Raw genomic sequence first — 20,715 nt, forward strand, 5'->3', positions numbered from 1 at the left:
TAACAAAAGGGGCTAAAGGTGTGCAAAATCACATTGATAAGGGCATTTATTGGATGTAGAAGGTATTGGGCTTCAATTATGCCCTTATCTTGGAGCTTGGAGGGTTGGGGCTATGTAACAAATTCTTTCACGGTTTGAAAGAAAAGTAATAAATAAGCAGGCGCTTCTTATTTGCTTAATAATTCATAATTGATCATCTGGTGATATAGAAATCCATCAAGCAGCCTCCAAGGGCTTCCTCCTAGAGTTCAATAGACACAAATAAAGAGATAGCACATTAAGGAAATGTGGATCAATTATGAAAATCTATGCAAGCTCTTTTTTGACCGAACACCCACATCATGGCATTGGAGCGTAGTTCCTAGCCTTCTAGATGTTCATGATACCTTCCCTTCTCTCTCTTTTTGACTAGGCCTAACAACGAAGTGATTTTTTTACCTCCCTTGCATATAAGGCTATGATTAGGAAACAAAATCTGTCTAATTGTATTTTGAATAACAATGTACTCACCTCTTTACTTTAATATATTTATTTCTTTCTATAAAAAAGTAAAAAAATAAATAAAACAAGCAGGTGCTTGGATAGCCTCTTACAAAAGAGGCTCACTATAGCCCCCCCCCCTTTTTTTTCCTCATCCTAGTAATTTGATTTGGGGCAGCAACTGTGTACCTTTATATTCTTTCATAGGAAGATAATAAATTCTTTCCCATTTCCAGGACAAGCAATACATCAATGTGCAAGAAGGAACATCCAACATTAAAACCCAACTATTTTTTTATATAGTGAAATTGATAAAAATCTGTCTGCGTTTGGTTGCTTACCTTCCTGTTGCAGGGAATGAAAATTGAGAGAAAAGTAGGAGATGTGATTGTTTGGTTGCATAGTGAGAGAAAAGTCAAGGAAAATAACTAATTTTATGCAAAAGATTATCCCTACTTGTAATACAGTGAAGTGACAAAAATAAATCCTACAAAGAGTACACTTAAATGGGCAAGACTTACATATTGTTCTAAAGAAAAGGTTATGGTTGCAGATAATGTAGCTTAACTCACTAATGGAGGGGATGCATTAGGAAGTAGTCTTCATATAACAATGCTAATCTGCTATAATAAACCCTGTATTATTAAGCTCTGCCACATGCTAGTGAAATCTTGAGTTGGTTCTTCATTTTGAACCTCCACTTGACATCTTCCATCTTCAAATGCCACACAAATTGCCTTCTTTCTGTTTAAATGAGCAAGTTCCCATGAACAGAAACTGTCCTTGAAATGGTCCTGGACCATAAGTAGTTCATTCAAAATGATTTCATAGTGTGGGAATTACATGTGTTCCTTTTTTAACACATCCATAATAAGCATGTTTCTGATTCAATAAATGTTCCTCCAATGAAAAAGCAAAAGCCCCCGAACAGTATAGATTACCAATATGAACAAATTGATGGATATAAATTATATCTGATGCTAGTATATTAGACCAAGCAACTTGATATATGAATCTGAAAGAGAAGGTTTGTGGAGGAAGGGGTGGCAGATGGAAATTCTACTGCCTGGTAGTTAAATTTGTGCCATCAGTTCTGCAATCACTAGTCGCTGAGGTCAGTGGAGATGGGCACGATAAGCAACTTCTACCTTTGTAGCAATTTAAGAGAACTCAGTCAATGTTTATAAACCATGAGAACGATCGGCATACTCCTGAACTAATGCACCAAATAGAGAGGGTCTTTCAAGCAACCGAGATGGCTTGTCAAACTCTTTTGCTAGTCCTGCCCAAGGCAAACAATAGATGTTAACCCCTAGGTTGATGCATAATTATGTAGTTTCAGGACAATGGCATCAATAAGAGAAATCAGAAAAATGGCAATACAGTTCTGAGATACTCAGCATAGTGATTTGCATCATCCATGAGTTTCAAGCAATACCAAAGAAGAGCAGGAATCATTAAGAATAACCATGTAATGTATAACCGGCTCTATGCTACAGATGTAATATGTGATTAAGATTATGTAGAATGACTAAAAATACAGAAACATTGAATTCATAACTTTGTAAGGACACCAAACACCTTCTAATCCCAGACTAAATCAATAGAAAGAACAAATCGAATTATAGTTCTGATCCATAACAAGGGAATCAAAAACATTTACTTCTGGTAGGTATCAAACTTTAATATCCTAGGTAGTTTTCCCCAATTTTGTGAAAATTATTTGGAAAATATTAAAGGAATAGACGCTGGTAAAGAGTATATATGGGAAACAAACTGGTCTTGCAAGGGCCAATAAAATATCCCAAAGAATCCTAATTCTGCTATATATAAGATGGGTATAAAAGTATCCCTATTCCCCAATGATCCTAAACCAAATTTCACATAAAGTGACAGCAAGAAAGTATTTGAGTTGGAAAATAGGCCACATTAACGGAACAGGATCAGAACATTAAGGGCTAACAACTCCACACCTTCAATGAGCAGGAGAAATATGGGCTCCAGCCTTGAGCGACCTCTGACCAATGAAATATCTTAAAAAGTGAACAACGAAGGAGAGAAAGTCCTTTTCAATGGGAAAACCAAGGAAGATATGGAAACTATCACCAGAAAGGTTTCAAAGCCAAAATAGCAACTGCCTGCCTGCATGAATTATGGCTGATGGCAGTATATGACTGATGATTTTGTGTCAAGGAATGCTAACAGGAGCAGCAAGAGAAAATTGTTACAGTTGGAAGATGTGATATCAGGCAGTAGCAGACAGGTTACTTTTACGTATATATATATATATATATATTAAAAAAAAAAAATGAAAAAAGAACACTGCAGAAAAAATAATGGACAGCAAGAAAATACAAGAAATTAAATGAATCAGAAAATACATCCAGTTCTAAACAAGATAAGAATAAAATCAAATCCTAATTAAGGTGTAAGATTCAAATTTTATATAATAATCAGTTCATAGAATTCAGCCTCATCTGTTAATATCCAATGAAATAAACCAAAAAATTCTCAAAATTAGCCAACAAAGATAAAACCGGCTATAACAGCTGACTTCCTGCTCATGGTTCTAGATGAACTGGAAAAGCCAATGTATTAACCATTTACACAATCTGTGAAATTCAAATAGTAAGTAAAAATAGGCAAAATTCTCTATGGCTATGTTTGGTTGTAAGGGGAATTATCATGGTTCTAGATGAACTGGAAAATCCAATGTATTAACCATTTACACAATCTGTGAAATCAAATAGTAAGTAAAAATAGGCAAAATTATCTATGGCTCTGTTTGGTTGTAGGGGGAATTAAAGGGAAGGGAAGTGAATTTTTCATACTTAAAAAAGAAATATATGTAGTCATTACCGATGTGACTTTAATATTAACCTCAAATCATTCTATATTTGGTTATAAAATTTCACTTCACTTTGCATCCAAAACCCTTTGCTATATTATGTAAAATAAAAATTACATGTAAAATATATCATTACTAAATATGGTTAAAAAAATTAAGTAGTTTATACAATCATATGGGGTAACGATTATAAACATTTCTTTTTGAAGTATAAAAATTTCACTCCCTTCCCTTTGAACTCCCATTGCAACCAAACGGAGCCTATGTATTGAAGTTTCCAGGTGAAGTTATGGAAAATCCAGATTGTAAAGCACATACCAGCATCTATGACCAAAACTCTATCACAGTCCATGACTGTAGGTATTCTATGAGCAATGCTTATAATTGTGCAGGCTGAGAAATCCTCTCTGATAATCCTTTGTATGACGGCATCAGTTTGTGAATCAACAGAAGCAGTTGCTTCATCCAAAAACAAAAGCCTGCTGCGTTTAAGTATTACACGGCCCAAACAAATAAGCTGCCTTTGTCCCACGCTCCAGTTGTCCCCATTGTCAACCACTATGAAGAAATCATCAAACATAAGTAACTAGGGATATTGAAGGTAAAAGATGATCCAATCAACCTCAACAAGAAACTAAAAACATATTAAATATTTATGTTGAGAGTGAAAGAGAGAGAGAGACCTGGAGCATCAAGTTTCTCAGGCTTTGCAGCCACCACTTCCTTCAGTTGGCAACGTTCAAGGCTCTGCAAAAAATCAAAGATACCAAACAATCAATCCACATTCTTAAATGATACTACATGTCTTGAGGAACTTCTAATTTGTCAAATCATGAAAACATCTACTTCTTTGCAACAGGCCATACAAACAGGCTGATATACTATCAGTTTTGAATATTTGATGCAAATTTTAACAACAATTTTCTTAGCATGCTTTGAGGGCAATAATAGATTCTTTTTAGCACTGAGCGACCTTAATTTGCAGTTATCATAAATGCTATCATTGGGAGTCAGGAATAAGTATGTACCTTCCATATTTCGTCGTCTGAATAGAGTCCAACGGGGTCAACATTGCTTCGGACAGTTCCTTCGAAAAGGACTGGTTCTTGGGGAATTATTCCAAAACGGGATCTAAGATCATGAAGACCCAGTGTGCAAATGTCGACCCCATCAATAATTATTTTGCCTCCAGAAGGCTCCACCAACCTAAAGAAAACTTGGATCAAAGTTGACTTGCCACTCCCAGTTCGACCAACAACACCAATCTTCTCTCCTCCTTGTATGCTGAGAGTGATGCCTTTCAGAACCAGAGGAGTGTTTGGTCGATATTTAACCTGTTACTCAATTCATCCATGCAACATAATTTATCAAAGCTCCTCTAACATCGCACAAGGAAAAACAAACAAAGGTGCAGCTTGTGCTTTACTGCTGTATCTCCATAACAAACTCTATACCTTATTGTCCACCAAAAAGGAGTTCAGGTAGGGGAAGGGTGTGGATGGGTACCGACCATATAAGAGATGTTTTCCTTTTTCTCACTTCCCCTCTTGTTTCAGTAGCAATTATCCGTATTCATCATCATTATACATAAGCCATGAAGCAATAGCATCCACAGTTCATGTAAGAGCTAACAATCCCAACACCAATGCTTGAGATGACACAAGAAGAGCTAACAATGCCACCCACCCATCCAATCCATCACATTCATAGGCAGCTTACGGGACAGCTGAGATGGACTAATTGGCATGACTAGATAGGATGGAATTAGAAAGAAATTCAGTAGCATTAATCGGTACAAGATGGGTGGAATACAATTGAGTTGGTTCAGTCAGGTAGAGAAAAAACCAAGAATTGCACCAATTAGGAGGAAATGTTGCAAGTTGAATATGTACAAATTACAAGGAGAAGCCAAAAGGAAGTTCATCTGAAGCAGTAAGAAAAGACAGAAGTGATTGTGATTTAACTTGAGTTAGGCAAACAGGATTCGTGTAACCAACTTCACGTGGCCAGGATAAGACTTAATTGAGTTGTGTTGGACAACATTTACTCGATTTACTGGCCTAAGGGTTTTTAAAAATCTAATCTTGGCTATTGATATATATATATATATATATGTAAAGGTCAGGGTGAATAAAAAAATGACACTGGAGGGTGAAAAAGGGAAAATCTCATTTAGATTTTGCTATCACAACAGTAACCAGAGAAATTCCTAAATTGGGATGAGACTGACTCTCTCATTAAATCGGAGATGATTTCTTTAAGCATATAATTACTTCAGCTTTCTCTGTACCATAAACCTCCAGAAAATTATATCATAAATTTTGCAACACCAAGACACATGAAAGATTCAGATTAAGTACCTGCAAGTCCTTCAGATTGACATTGCCCTTGGTTGGCCAATTTGGAGAAGGCAGACAGTCTTTGATCCTCCATGGTTTTTCAGATGGAATGTCTGTGAACTGTTTTATCCTCTCAACAGATACCATTCGGTTCTCCACATAGCAACTCAAAAAGATAGCCCAAAACAGTACACCGTTGAGAGACATACCATAGGAGAGAGTTAGACCCACATATGCTACATGACGTAAAACAAGCAGTCAGTTTCAGAATTATAGAAGAGCAATATTTAAGGGCAATGAGAAACATTTCATTTCATTCACTTATGAGAAACTAGTTTACAAAGCATACTTGTAGTTCCCTCATAAAAAACAAGGACACACTCATGTAACTTAAAGAATGTTGGATTTTAGGTTTTAAAAAGTGTGTTCCATTAATTGTGTAAGGGTGAGTCTTTTGAGGGATGCACACCTTACTGGTTGAGGTTTTAACCATTTTACCCTAAACATATATGCACCAATAGGTTATATTCTAGAGAAGTAAAATATCAATCTTTAAGTACACTGATAATTGTCATGCTGCAATCCTATTTCTTTTCTTATTTATTATCTCCAATCATTTTGCCTGAATGAATTCTTAGATATTAAACACATTTACATTTTTGGTATCTTATTTTACTACTTCACCATGTTACCCTTAATTTCTGACAAGGACATAATAATGGGGTTCAGAGAGAACACAAATAACAAAAAATTATGCACAGCATCAACCTAATGCAATAATCAATTCAATAATATAAAAAAAAAAGTAGGAACAAATCTTATGCTTCAGCTTGGCTTACAGCTATCTGTTATCTATAAATATAATAATCCTCATCATAGTGAATTTTTCCAATTCATTTGCAGTTTTTAAAAGGAAAATTTTGAACAACAATATAGTAGCATATCAGGTATTTAGTATATAATTTAATCAAGTATAATAGAATATTTCAAGTGAGCTGACATAGACAAACAGACAGATAAACAATAAAAGTAACTGAAGACCACTGATGACTGATGAGCTGGCTAAGCAAAGATTTGTAAGGCCAAGCCTCTGTTTTGGGGAAGACATTCCTCTGTAAGAAACAATGTATAGGAGTTTTGGAAGGGCACTCTAGCTTTGGCCCTTTTATTTTTGTCTCGCTATGTATTTATGTAAAAATATGTGCCCCTAGTTCCCTTTCTCAGTAAAATCTGTGGCTTGTCCAGAAAGAAAAAAAATTGTAGCTGATGATGGGTTACTAGACAAAAATGTGTGTTAGATCATGTAAATCCCTATCAAGTGAGCACAGTAGAAAACTAAAAGTTGCATGTGGAAACAGTAAGAGAAAGACATGTTGGATAACTACCAGGTTGGATGATACTGCTTGGCAAGAAGACCATAAATATTGCAGATATGCACAGGATGATACTGCCAATCAATTCTAATCGGAAGCCCAACCATTCATTCGATCCATTATTGTGGAAATCCATGCGCAAATTTGCATTGACCCTGTAAATATTCTCTTGAATAAAACTCCCTTGCTTCCTGAAGCACCGAATTGTCATAACCCCGGCGATGCTTTCTGAGAAATGAAGAATAACAGGTGCTTTGGTGATTGAATCAAGGCGAGTCAACTCACGAGATGTTGCAAGGTAGTAACCCTGCAATTCAAGCAATAGAGTAAACGAGAATGAACCTGAATTGGCTTCTAATTTACAACAAACTCAGTCTGCTAAGTAGACTGTAAGATGGTGTAAACACAGATATTCAATGCTCCTTGGTGCGACTATCTCCTATTTTCCCCATCCATGCATAAGCATAACGTGCACAGTGATGGGGCAGTTACATAATTTTCCTAATCCAGCCAATTAGTGGCAAGAAAAAATTTCTTGAGGCACATAAATATGTTGAACATGTGATTTCGTCCTTTTTAACTTGCCAGTTGTATCTATAGAATCAGCGTTGACATTCTGGCTATTGCACCATCATAACTGTCACCATACCATATGCCAAGATAAATGCAAAATATATAGAGAAAAGAAGCAGTGTATACAGGAAATCACTGCTCAGAGATGCTACTGGATGTGTGTGTGTGTGTATGCGTGTGTGTGAGAGAGAGAGAGAGAGATGTAAAACTAAATTAGAGCAAAAAGTCTCTTATATTGCCAACTTTGCCTTTTTATGTGTTCAAACATTTGTGAATTAGGGAGAAAGTGCCAAAATCTTCGTGCTGGCTGTATTGTTTTGAAAAATAAAGTATGTAATGTGCTGAAGGACTTTTGAGATTCCTGTGCTGAAGGCATCTGCTGCACATCAATGCCGAAGGTGTCAGCATTTGGAGAACACCAAGCAAGCATGGATCTGCAGCAAAGATGCCTGTAGTTCATGCACCTTGGTGAGCTAAGATTAGAAGTGCTCTATTTGATAAACCAATGGTAGGAAATATGCGTATGATACCAAAACTAGAGGCAAAGATGTTTATAGTTCATACCCTGTACCAGATATTCAGCCAACCCAATGGTATAATTAGGAAGATTGTTGGCCAAGCATACTGACAAGTAATAATGATGATGCTGAGCACTGTAATGTACATGGAAATTGTTAGGCTCAAAATGAAGGGGAGGAAAAGATCAACATTCGTCTGATCTGTTGATGCCTGCACAGGGAATTAGAACAGAGATAACTTCTGTCAGTTTAAATGGCAATGGCTAAGCCATATGATAAGGAAATAACTCCTCAGGTATTGAGGTGAGCAGTAATTATGAAACAGAAAAATAAATGAGGACCATTATACGGAAAGATAGGAGGTAAACAATCTCACCCGGCTCAGAATTCTTCCTGAAGGTGTGGTATCAAAAAATGACATTGGAGCATGTAAGAGACTATGAAGAATCTGCTTGAAGAAACTTTGAGCTGTCTTGAGCCCCATATAGGCGACAAGGATGGATCTGATTAGTACCAAAACAACTGAAATGGCTGCTATTGCTACATAGACATCAATAAACAGAGAGGGTCTGAAAGAAGAAGCATTATCTTCTTTAGTCTCAACTGCCAGCCAATAGTCACTTGCCATTAGAGATGCCTGCCACACGAAAGACATAAGTAGTGCGGCTGCAACTCCCCACCACCCAAACGCCTCAGTACAATAAATCTTGTACACCTGCAAGTTAACTTGGCCAGTTTCTCTCTCCTCATCCTTAATGAGCTTTGAATTTCCCTTCTCAGACTTGGACTGCTCAACAGACCCATTTACACCATTGGGTTCTCCTTGGTTTGAAGAATCTTTGGGAGATTTCGGAGTTTGTATGGAGTTTTCACCAGATTCATTTACACTCATTTCAACCAGCTCCATGGATGTTTCATGTGCAATGACAAGTGCTTTAAAATCCACGCCAGATTCCATAATCTCATTGTACCTTCCAGATTGTACTACCCTCCCATCTCGCATGACCTGGTTATTTAGTACTAGAAAAGTTAGGACAATCAGAATATCAACATGAATATAGATTCCATCTTTCCTCAGAGAAGATTCAAGCTTTGACAGACGTAATTAATGGAAAAGAGAATGATCAATCAGACAATTAGAGGAAGAGGGAAAGCTTTGATGGAAAAGATAATTGTTGAATTGGGCAATGCAGGACTGCACTATGGACCATGACTTCTCAACATAATATTTTAACACAATAGCGGCATGTAGCACAGCTGCAACAGTAACTTCACTAATGACAAACCCGTGGGGACTACCGATTCGTATAACTCACCCCACCAGGTACACACAGTGAGTACTCTTAACTGTATGAGAAGCATTTAAATATGGTACTCAGAAGATAATTAATGAAATTATACTTTTGGCAGTGCTCCATCAGAACCTGTTTTGAGATCATTACATCAGTATGCATAAAGTTGAAAGCTTCACAATGGATCAATCTTTAGTCGTACTGATTTCTCAAGTAGAAAGAATAAATGAAGTCATTTTGGGGTTAATACAAAATGAACCATTTCTACCACTTCTCTATATGAAGATGATGAAAGAATGGTGAGCACCATGTACACTGTGAAGCTATAGCAAACAAAAATCGAAAACTGGGAAACCATTGCAAGTGAAGACAATATTAGAAGCTAAAGACCATATTAATCTTACCAGAATGAGATCAACATTGTGCAAGAAGTCAACTTGGTGGGTTACGAGCAAAATGGTCTTATTTTTAAGGGCTCCTCTCACACATTCCTGCAACATAAAACATTAGACAACAACTCAGAATTTTTACCATTGGGATTCTTATATTTACATGTCCAATAGCACCTAATAAAATAAAAAATGACCATTTTAGCAAAGTGATGCTTTAATAATAACAATGGTGTTTAATATCAGTGAGAGTTGAAGCAAACTAGAAGTAGAAGCTTGTGTAAACACTTAATATGCGCATGGAAGTAAACAAATAGCATTAAATATATCTGAAGCCAACTGAAGATGTCAAAAACATCAGTCACCTTGAATATTTCTGAACCGGTCTGAGCATCAACTGCACTGAAAACATCATCAAGGAGGTAGATATCACAGTCCTGATACACAGCCCTGGCAAGCTGAATACGCTGTTTCTGCCCACCACTGAGATTGATACCACGCTCTCCAATCTCAGTCTGGTCACCAAATTCCATCATTTCCAAGTCCTTCTCCAAGCTACAGACCCTGATTGTTTCCCTGTATCTTTCTGTGTTCATTGGCAAACCAAACAGGATGTTTTCTTGGATAGTTCCATTCTGGATCCAGGAAGTCTGTGCCACATAAGCGGTGGTTCCACAAACTCTTACCTGTTAAAGCAAACTGTAAAGTTGAGAAACATTATTGGAGTATTAGCAAGTAAAGCACAAAGTATTCTCTATTTGGGACAGGAAGAAAGGAGGAGATTTTGTGTCTTTCTTGCAACTGAGTCATAATCAGACTGCAGTACTTGCTGGCTACTCAGTGCTTCACTCCAACTGAAGAAGAGTTGCATCCTGACCTTACTGCCAGAAAAATTAAGTCCAACCAATTGCTACCCTAGCATGCAACTCATGTATGTGTTTTTCCCAACAAATGGGAGAGAAAAGAGAAGGTGCTCTCTCTAATGTTCTTTGTATTGAATTACAGCATGTTGGTGTTCTCTCTGTGAAGGGAAAAAAAAGGAAGGTATTGTAGTTTTCTGTATTTGTTACGTCGGGTATTGAGGTGAGATTAAATTTCTTGTGAACCTATCTATTTTGGTAAGTTATATTTCCGCTATCTAAGAGAGACTATGGCTTTTATGTTTGGTAGCCATTAGCATTGACTATAGAGGTTTATAAGCCTATTATTGATCATAATGGGTGATTTACTTGGACTAGTCCCATGTCTTTTTTCTTTTATCTTGAAAAGGTTTCCATGTTAAACATTGCCGAATTTATTTATGGTTTGCTTGACTTGTTTATCTGTATTATTAACTTTGCACATATGGTTGATGTATATCTTTATCAATTTGCACAAAGGTGAGAAATATTATATATATATATATATATATATATATTCCGCTAAATCTTATCATTTCACCTAAATTTAATAACCTTAAACTTTTTAAAACCTTATTTTAATCTTTGCACTAAATATGACCCTCGTGTAGTCTACTTCTTAGTTGTCATCTTTTTTTTTTTTTTTTTTTTTTTTTTAAATTTTTTTATAATGTCAAAGAAAACATTCATTACAATATGGAATCGCGCCCCAAATCACACCATTCACGGACTTTTCAACAACACCAGATAAACTAAAATTTCGAAATATAAGGCTGGGACCCACCAACTACTGGTACCAAAAATACCAAATTTCTTGTTCTTCTTTATTTGAAAAAGAGAACTTTCTTTTCCGGGGACAGGTGTAGACAGACTTCACCAACGCACAAATCGTATAAAGAGATGGCGCGGATCACAGCCGTACATTAAGGTCCCTTACCGTCCCACGGGCACAGGATGTTGCTACAAGTGCCGTCGATGAGGATCAAGATTCTCGTGCAAGATAATCAAACAAAATTAAAGAGAAAAGATTCGGATCAAAAGGTCATAAATAAACACGTACCGTCCCCGAGATTTTGCGCATTTCACCGAGAATCGCGGAAAGTAAAGATGACTTTCCGGATCCAACGGTCCCGACAATGGCGGCAAGCTCTCCCTTATTGATCACCAAATTCAAATCTCGCAATAAAGCTTCGTTGCCGTCGTCGTCCCAAGCGAACGCCCCATCCTTCACCTCGACGGCGACGCCACCGCTACAACCTTCGATCCTCTCCACCACTCCCTCCTCAAGCTCCTGGCTAATCATGTAGGAGTCCAACCTGCCAAGCGAAACCATCGCCTGCGAGAGATTGATCAGTGCCTGTGGGAACGCTCTGATAGGCTCCTGCAAGATCCTGATGAACGTCGTCAGGGTGAACGCCTTCCCTGCATCGAGCGGAACCCCCATCAAGAGCGCAGCCCCGAATGTGAGCGATGCGACCACCACGGGGGCACTCCACGTCACCACAATATTGCCGTAGATGGAATACATGAACTTGGTGAGCCACCCATACTCTGCTTCACGGAAAGCTTGGATCCTCTTGTTGAAATGCTCTTCCCAAGCTTGGAACTTGATAACTCGCATATAATTCAGCATTTCATTCGTTGCTTTCAGCCTCGCATCACGATTCTTCATCACATTGTGCTGGAAACGGTTGTTCCTTTTGGTCCCGAACAAAGTGAACAGAAGGACCCCTGCGAGCCCTAGAAATGCTACGACCACAGATAGGCCGAAGTAGCCGAAAAGGAGAATGAAGGCGGCGGTGACTTGGATCGGCATCATCCACAGACTGTGAAACTGCATCATCATATCGGAGAGCTGCTGAGCGTCGACGGCCATGTAATTCACGATTTGCCCGACTCCATGCGCTTGCCTTGCCGAGCTGGACAGCCTCAGGCCTTTCTTGTACAGAGAGGTGATCAGCGAGGACCGAATAAGCATTCCGATCTTTTGACAGTTGAAATTGTACTGGTGGGATGCCAGAACTTCAAAGAATTTCGCGACGAGAAGGGTCGTTACGAGATAGTATCCCTCGTAGGGGGAGCTTCCCTTCCCTGAAGTGAAATCGACGAACTTTTGGATCAGAGTTGGACCTACGTACATGACGCAGAGCCGAAAGATCGCCAGGAAAGCAGTGAAGAGGAGTTCTGTCCAGAAGCACCGAAGCAATGTGGTTCGAACTGGGTGCTTCGATTGATTGGCCTGTTTGGGAAAATTCGATTCGAAAAGCTCTGACATTCTCTCCGCCCTGTGTGCAGGCGCAAGCGATGGCACATCCTCCGTTTTCAGAGGTGATTTGAAGCCTTTACTTAGCAGGGGATTCATCCAAAACCATACTGCTCTAGACAGCCAAGAAGCTGAAGAGTAGAGGCTCACGTTCGGTTCGCCCAATAAAGGTTCTTTCTCTTTCAGTTTCCCATTTGGCTCCAACCCAGAATGCGTTTCTCTCGTCGTTGTAATCCCAGTCGATCCTCTAATGGCGACGAGGAGAAGAAAAGCGGATATAGGGATTTTTATAATGAAGAACACATCGTCCTTTGTTAACTCGGAATCCTGGTTCCATTGGACGGAGCTTAGTCGAATAATGGCTGAAGCAGCGAACAAGCAGACAACAGCAAAGTTCGCGACCCAGTAGACTCGAAGGGTCATCGGATGAGAAGTGGAATGAAATTTCTTCTCGTGAGCAATCAAAATCGCAATAGTTAAGTGCGTCACTGCTTGGATTAGGAGAAAAACACCTTGTGGTATCTTCCATGACGATTCGGTACTTCTGGTAAAGGCGAGAATGCAGAGTACAATGTAAGAGATTGCTAACAACACCGTTAGAATCAGGGAGAGCTTGAACCAGAGATTAGTTCTGAGATTATTTCTCTTGCTTTCCAGTAGGGGTTTCTCAATGGAGAAATCGGAATGACCGCGAGAGCGGAATCTCGAACAAAGCTTCTGAAAGGCAAAGCCGAAGAGAACAAGCAAGAAGATAAGATCGACGGTGGAGAAGAGCGTTCGTTGAGGGCATGGAGCTAGGAAGATGAATCTCAACCATTCAGCCGGAGATTGAATAGCAGAACTTGCACAGGTGAGAGACGCAATCCAAGAAGCAGACGCCATGTCTCTGCTCACAAAATTTCCACTCCGGCGGCGAAAGATTCCTCTCACCCACCTTCCCTCCAATTACGCTGAACCTGAATATCAAGACAATAAAAAACAATATCAAACTATAGGCTAGTATCATTCATCTCCAGATTCTCCACTGCAAAACCGTACAAAATTTAAGAAACGAAAAAGGTTTCAATTTATTATTTGAATTGCATGAGTAGAGAGAGAGAGAGGAATACCCAAAGTCGTAAAGAAAAGATATTATATAAGAAAAAATGGAAATCCTTTACAGGAGAAAAATAAATGAACAGAACAGTTCATGTATCTATAATGGCGATGATGATGATGATGATAAGAATTGAGAAATGATACAGCTTATGGCATTAAATGAGAAAATTAGAAAAAGCAAGGAAATTGACCGTTGAAAAGGAAAGATTTGGCCATCGCCGAGGGAGAATTAAAGGAAATTACTGTATTTCGATACAGCGAAGAGAAAAAACAAAGCCGGAGACGTTCATACATTAAAAAAAGTCGTAGAACTCTTTGTCTCAGACCTCTAGATTGCTCAGAGACAGCTTGGAGAAGCCGAAAGCGGAAAACTGTTACTATGTCAGAGTCTCAGAGCTAACACCATGGAAGAAGCTCAGCTTGCAGGGTTGCAGCAGCTGTCGACCTAGACCACGTCTTTCCTACGGAGAGAACGCTCGAGGCCGAGCGCTGAGCGGTGAGCGTGAGTCTGTTTGAGTCTAATGCCATATTTTACCCTTTATTTATTAGTGAGAGAACGACTACGACGGAACGGCCACAAGTAAATTATTTTGGTTGTCCAGTGTACATAGATGCGTTGTACGAACGAACGACGCCAATATTCTGTTTTATTTACGAAAACACCACTGTTGTTTTTTTTTTTTTTTGAAAAATTACATGTTTACTCACTTTTGAATTTCCTTTACAAACTACCCACAAAAAAGTTTTGATTAACAAAAATACCTAAAATTAGGTTTGAATTTACAAAACTATCCACCCAAAGTTTCAGTTAACAAAACTATCCAAAATCAAGTTTGGGTTTACAAAACTACCCCAAATAGTGAGTTTTCATTTTCCACATATAATCATGTATTTTTTTATTACTGAAACTTTGAGTAGGTAGTTTTATAAATCCAAGCTCAATATTGGGTATTTTTATTAACATAAACTTTAAGTGGGTAATTTTGTTAAGGAAAATCTAATTTTGGGTATTTTTATTAATTGAAACTTTTGGTGGGTAATTTTATAAAGAAAGACCCATAAGTGGGTAATCAAGTAATTTTTCCTTTTTTTTTTTTTGGCTAACGATGGATATACAATTGACTCCATACTCCCATAGTATAATATATTACTATGAACCTTTCAATCATATGAATTAAATGAAAATCATTCAAACCAAAAATTGTGACGACACTAAACATCTTATATGATACGTGAAAATCTTCTATAGTCGTTGCACCAGTACAATGAGCATCAGGTGGTTGAGAGTTTCTTGGGGTACATACCTAGATGCACTTAATCATCCAATGTTCATTGCAGAGGATGTGAACTCCTACAGTCTTGCGTGAATGACTTTCAAACAAAAAACAAAAAACAATAAAAAGTCAAACTGTGAATCATTCGCTTTTTTAGGTGAAGATTTCTCACAACTCGGTTACATTTTTTTTTTTTTTTTTAGAAAATACCTTTTGGGGTTTATATGTAGTGTATAACGTGTACCGTATAGTTTATTAAAAGGTCGGTCGTGTGCATTACTCTATGAATACATAAAATAGAGTCATGGGGAGTGATGGAGATCTTCGTACAAAAGACACATGATAGAATGATACAATAAGGGATATATAGTTTTCTTGATTCTTTAATTGGAATATAAATCATCATCATCATCACGTTCGTCATCAGGGTCCTAATGACCACCAAAGATATCAAAGCCCTTCTGAATCAGGGATTAAAAAAAGAAAAAAAAAATTACAAGTTTTATGTTTACCTATTAACTACTCTATTGTTTCATTATTTTACCCTAAATAAAGGCTCGTATTCCAAAGCTACACACAATAGATTCTCTTTTTTCTTTTCCTATGTTTATGATAATTTTTTCCTCACTCTCCTCTTTCACCTCTGTCCAATTATCTCTACACCCCTAACGAAGAAAAATAGAAATATCTCTGTTTTACTTTAAAAACGTTTTTTACCCCTGATTTGTATAGTTTAACCCATATGGTATTGGTTAGATATTAAGATTGGATACTTGTTAAATCAATACGGATGATCTGATACCGATATTTAAATCATGGTTCAAATGTAAAAAAAAAGAAATTCATGATACGATACAAAATAGCTTCATGTACGTATCTTAGAGATTCACCTTAATTTATTTTCATATTATGTTTCATACATCGTCATTGTAGTCATCATCATCAAATTCAAAATGCCAGCTAAATTGGCAAGGACCTTTTTGAATAATCAACCAATTTACACTGATTTATTTGCATATCGACACTCTATGTGGAAAATTTTTCTCCTCACCCACCGTGAAGAAATAGATATCATCTTTTTGTTCTTTCAAAATTGCACATGTTGTTGACTTCATTGAGTCAGTCATGATGTTGACTAAGGAGATAACTCCCTATTCATTATTGGTTGTTGATGTTTTCCTTTTTTGAAAAAAAAAAAATCTTCATTAAGTAGAGAAGAAGTGAGTTACATCAGTTTGTGACCTGAAGTTGTAAAATTAAGATCGTTTTGTTATTGCCATATGTGCTATCATAGACATTATTAGTACCACTTCGTTATTGGTTCTGAAATAAAAATTAATTATAGACTTATACATTAAAAAAAAAAAAAAAAAAAAAAAAAAAAAAAAACTCTAAAGGCATGAAGTGGTTTATAAATAAGAAATGAAAGCTCTCCAAGATTTACTGAATCAGTCCAAATCCCCTGATTCTCCATCCATCATCCCTTGCCTGCTTCATACCAATAAGAAGTTCTCATATACGTAACTCCAAATGTATTTTCTATCATCAAAGAATTACACTTAATGAGACATAAAAGGATGTGGGGGGGGGGGGGGGTTTAGAGAGGGTGGTGGGTGGTAATTGTAGAGAGAGACTGTGCGAAAATGGGATGGGGCACGGGCTGCAAGGAGGAAGGGTATGGGCAGTGGTGGGTGGCGCAACATATTAAGTACCACTTATCAAAAAATCATAATAGTAAAAAGAACGCTACCTCTTGGTGTGCATCTACTCCTAAACACAACGGGTGCAAAAATATCGCATTGAAAATGCTTGCTTGTGGGCCATGAAGTAACATTATATTGCCCAAATAATAATTGAGTACCCAAACACTGGTTACATAGGTAACATCGGAAATTAAAAAAATAAATAAAATAAATAAAAAGGAATTTCAACTCCTAAACGTTCTTTTCATAAATATCGGGTACCTCATATTTGATTTACCCTTTTTAAAATGGGCAAAGATTTTCCATGATGCTACGGTGAAAATTGCAACAATTACAGGGTAGGAGACAAATTTTGTTTAGTAAGGTTCACATTTTATCTGTGGAGAAAGTGTCAATGAGAGCCACATGCTCATTATTATAAGAGAAGGCATCGAAAAGAATACCTGCTTGGGCTGTGTTGAAATCCTTTTCCAAATCAAAATGTGTATTATAAAAAAAATAAAAAATATTATTTTGACACATTGATATATTAAATTAGATAAAAAATAAATAAATCAATAAATGGCTAGATGATAACGTATAAAATGGATAAATTATTTTGGCACCAAAGAAAGGGTCTTGTGATAGAGATAAGTTAATTACGTCCTATGAGAGCATTTAGTTGCTTAGACTAAATCCAACCATTGTAGAGATCAGAAGGGTTGGCAGTCAAAAGCATCTAAAGTGATATTTTTCTTTTTTTGGAAGTATATAAACTAAAAATAATCTAAAGTGAATCTCTAAGGTGAGAATATGTGAGTACTTCAATTTTACTTTTGATCAGATTCAAATAATAAACTAATAATCAACACATAATTAGATAATAATGTATAAAAAACAAAAAAAAAAAAAATGCTCGGAGGATCCAATAACTTTGATGGACTCAATCATCTCAATGGGATTGGCAAATAAAGGGTGAACAAGGGATTCTTTTTTTTTTTTTTCTTCCAACGGTACATGTGTGAGATTATGCATATTCTTAAAGAAACATCATGAAGTTGTAGTTTACATATATGTATAGGAATCCTACGACGATAGATAGAATGTCCATAAAAATATCATTGGCACCAGTGATTTCATAGCCAATCAAAATCTTAATTAATTGATCGAAATGGAACCCCCTCATTATTGTACATACAACCTTCACCATATATAGCTTGCACAATAACTCAACAATCCATCTAGAACCCTTTCTTCCATATATGTATGGTAAACCTTGATGTTGCGGGTTCATCAACTAACAAAAAAGAATGCTCCAGCGACTCCTAAGCTTCACATGTTGGAGTAGCTTGGAGATCAAGGATGACGGATGTGAGTCAGCCGGCTTATGTCCTGGTCTCTCAGGCCTCTTCATCTCTATCTAAAAGTTGGCTTTCCCCTCTTCCTTTTCTCCTTATGTGTTGCTTGGTAGTGATTTTTAATTTGTTTAGCATAGATTTTGGGGAAAGAAGAAATTAATAACCCCTCACATTGTCCACATAGTCTATATGCTTCTTAAAATGTAAAATAAAAGATTGAAGTTAACTTTTTTTTTAAATTCAATTGCAATATTATTATAGGAAAGAGGTTCTCTAGTGGATGGCAAAGCCAAAAAAAAAAAAAAAAGAAGGATAACTTATGTCAGTATTCGAAGTTTCAAGTTTTTTTTTCTATTACAAAATAAAGGAGACGGTTTGTACAAAATCATAGAATTAGAAGGTTTTCCACATCGCTAGGGATGGCAAAGCTCTTACGCGACACTAATGTAATTAATAAAACAAAGACTAAACAAACATACAAAGCATTATTGGTGTAGAGAAAGGTATCATCCTTATGAGACTCACATACTCAGCAAAAAAGAGAGAAAAGCTATGTGAGAATAAGGTGATGGTACCTTGAAGGGCGTGAAAAAATTATTTCCACGAAATAATCAGACAAATTTTAAGAATAAAGTTATAGCGTATTTACGATAATATACAAAAGTACATTGTAGATTCTTAAAAATACTGACAGGAATGTATAAATAATGGAAAAATGGCTATTATGCAGATTCTATGCACAATCTCTCAAATTCCATATGTGGCCCTTACATTCTCTCTCCTCATTAAACAATCATTATTGAATAATTCGTTCTCTTATCTACTTCATTGATAAGAAACTGAACTCAGGCATCATGGTCATCCCTCTCCCTTAAGAAATTGACAACTTGGACTCTAGTCATTGATTAAGAAAAGCGAAAAAAAAAGAAGGGGATTCAAACTCTAACATCCAATCAACAAGTGACCACGTAATTTAAGTTTGGATCTCTTTGTTTTTTAGGTTGGGAATGAGAAAGCTTGAATCCTTGTTGATGTCGCATTATATATTCTTGATGACCAATGAATTGTTTACACATCATTCATTATTTAGGGTCTCTGGACCTCAGCATTGTTGAAGGGTTCCCTTCATGTCGCCATCAATAAGTGTTATGGAATATGGAAAAAGAACAATCCATCAATTTCTAAATTCCAAATTTCCAATGGGTCATCAAGGCTCAAGAGTTATAGACCACTAATTGGGGTGGAGAGAGGGGGGGGGGGGGGGGGGGGGTTTAGAGATATGCCACTGAATAGATCCATAGTTAGATTCCCAATCAATATCAGCTAATGGCTTCATTCTCCTTCCTTTTACCTAATATATTTATTTATTTTAGATGTTACACTATAAAAGAAGGGAGGGGGAAGGTAACAATCAAGGGACTTGAACTCAAGATTCTCCTGCAGAGTGTGGATATCTTTTATTATTATTATTATTATTATTATTATTATTATTATTATTATTATTATTATTATTATTATTATTATTATTATGTGATATTTCTTTAAATAAACAAAAATATAAATAAACTAGAATTGTGCCCAGAAAAACTAATTTTTTGTTGATGGAAAACAATAAGCATAAAAGTAAAGGTTTATGTAGCCTAGGATAAAAAGAGAATCTCTTCAACCATCATGATGAGATCCTATGATTGGATTCTTATATAAACAAGTTTCACCATTAACTTCTGCATCCTCTATTCTATAAATTGGAAAACACCCTTACCCATCCTCTCTTTAAGGGGGAAAAAAAAAGACTAGATCTTTTTATCGTAGTCATTATAAACTGGGTAAGTCTATTCGCTTTTTTAAATATTATCAGCGATTCATTACTTCAATATTTTGTTTGTATAAATTGAACATGTTTGCCATGATATAAGTTCAAAATTCTATAATATATGATTTTTTTATTTTTCTATTTTTTATTATATTTGAAAAATATGTATGACTTGCCTCGATTAAGTTTTTAAATATTATCAAATCGATTCATTACTTCAATAGTTCATTTGTCTTATTGAAATGGTTACAATGATATAAATTCAAAATTCTTTAATTTGTGATTTTCTTATTTTTCTAATTTTTTATTATATTAAGAAAAATGACCGGCCCTAATTAAGTTTGATCAGACCGAGTCAATTGGTCTTTTGAAAGGTAAATCATCGAGTCATAAAAATAAGAACTTTTAACTCTCGCGTACATGCTCGTGTCTTGCCTTCTCTAATTCGGTCAACGACAAGCTACATATCTCTCTCCCTCCCTCTTTTTTTTTTTTTTTTTTTTTTTTTTTTTTTTT

At 36.5% G+C, this 20,715-nt stretch overlaps 1 protein-coding gene across 3 annotated transcripts; it reads right to left on the reverse strand.

Moving 5' to 3' along the window:
• Window positions 1-876: 876 nt before the first annotated feature.
• LOC122091636 (ABC transporter C family member 14-like) lies at window positions 877-14,599 on the reverse strand. 3 transcript variants are annotated; one of them, XM_042661667.1, is made up of 12 exons: window positions 14,399-14,599; window positions 11,772-13,930; window positions 10,178-10,498; window positions 9,828-9,914; window positions 8,508-9,137; window positions 8,178-8,342; window positions 7,053-7,347; window positions 5,689-5,903; window positions 4,357-4,662; window positions 4,012-4,075; window positions 3,647-3,886; window positions 877-1,762 (listed from the first exon to the last, which is right to left on the reverse strand). In XM_042661667.1, the coding sequence occupies exons 2-12, from the start codon at window positions 13,854-13,856 to the stop codon at window positions 1,662-1,664; spliced, it is 4,509 nt and encodes a 1,502-aa protein (XP_042517601.1). In that variant the 5' UTR covers window positions 13,857-13,930; window positions 14,399-14,599; the 3' UTR covers window positions 877-1,661. The 3 variants fall into 3 exon arrangements, with proteins under 3 accessions (XP_042517601.1, XP_042517600.1, XP_042517602.1); XM_042661666.1 differs by having other exon boundaries at window positions 14,365-14,599; XM_042661668.1 differs by lacking the exon at window positions 14,399-14,599 and adding an exon at window positions 14,084-14,213.
• Window positions 14,600-20,715: the final 6,116 nt, after the last annotated feature.

Source organism: Macadamia integrifolia, chromosome 10 (genome assembly GCF_013358625.1).
Source record: "Macadamia integrifolia cultivar HAES 741 chromosome 10, SCU_Mint_v3, whole genome shotgun sequence".
NCBI classification, from domain to species: Eukaryota; Viridiplantae; Streptophyta; class Magnoliopsida; order Proteales; family Proteaceae; genus Macadamia; species Macadamia integrifolia.

Bases quoted from the DNA above. Each gene is read 5' to 3' on its own strand.
- LOC122091636 (XM_042661667.1), bottom strand. From the start codon at position 13,856: ATGGCGTCTGCTTCTTGGATTGCGTCTCTCACCTGTGCAAGTTCTGCT. The intron at 9,138-9,827 runs GTAAGATTAATA...CTAAATAACCAG, and splicing joins ACAATGTTGATCTCATTCTG to GTCATGCGAGATGGGAGGGT. The intron at 5,904-7,052 runs GTAGTTATCCAA...TACGTCATGTAG, and splicing joins AAGCAGTATCATCCAACCTG to CATATGTGGGTCTAACTCTC.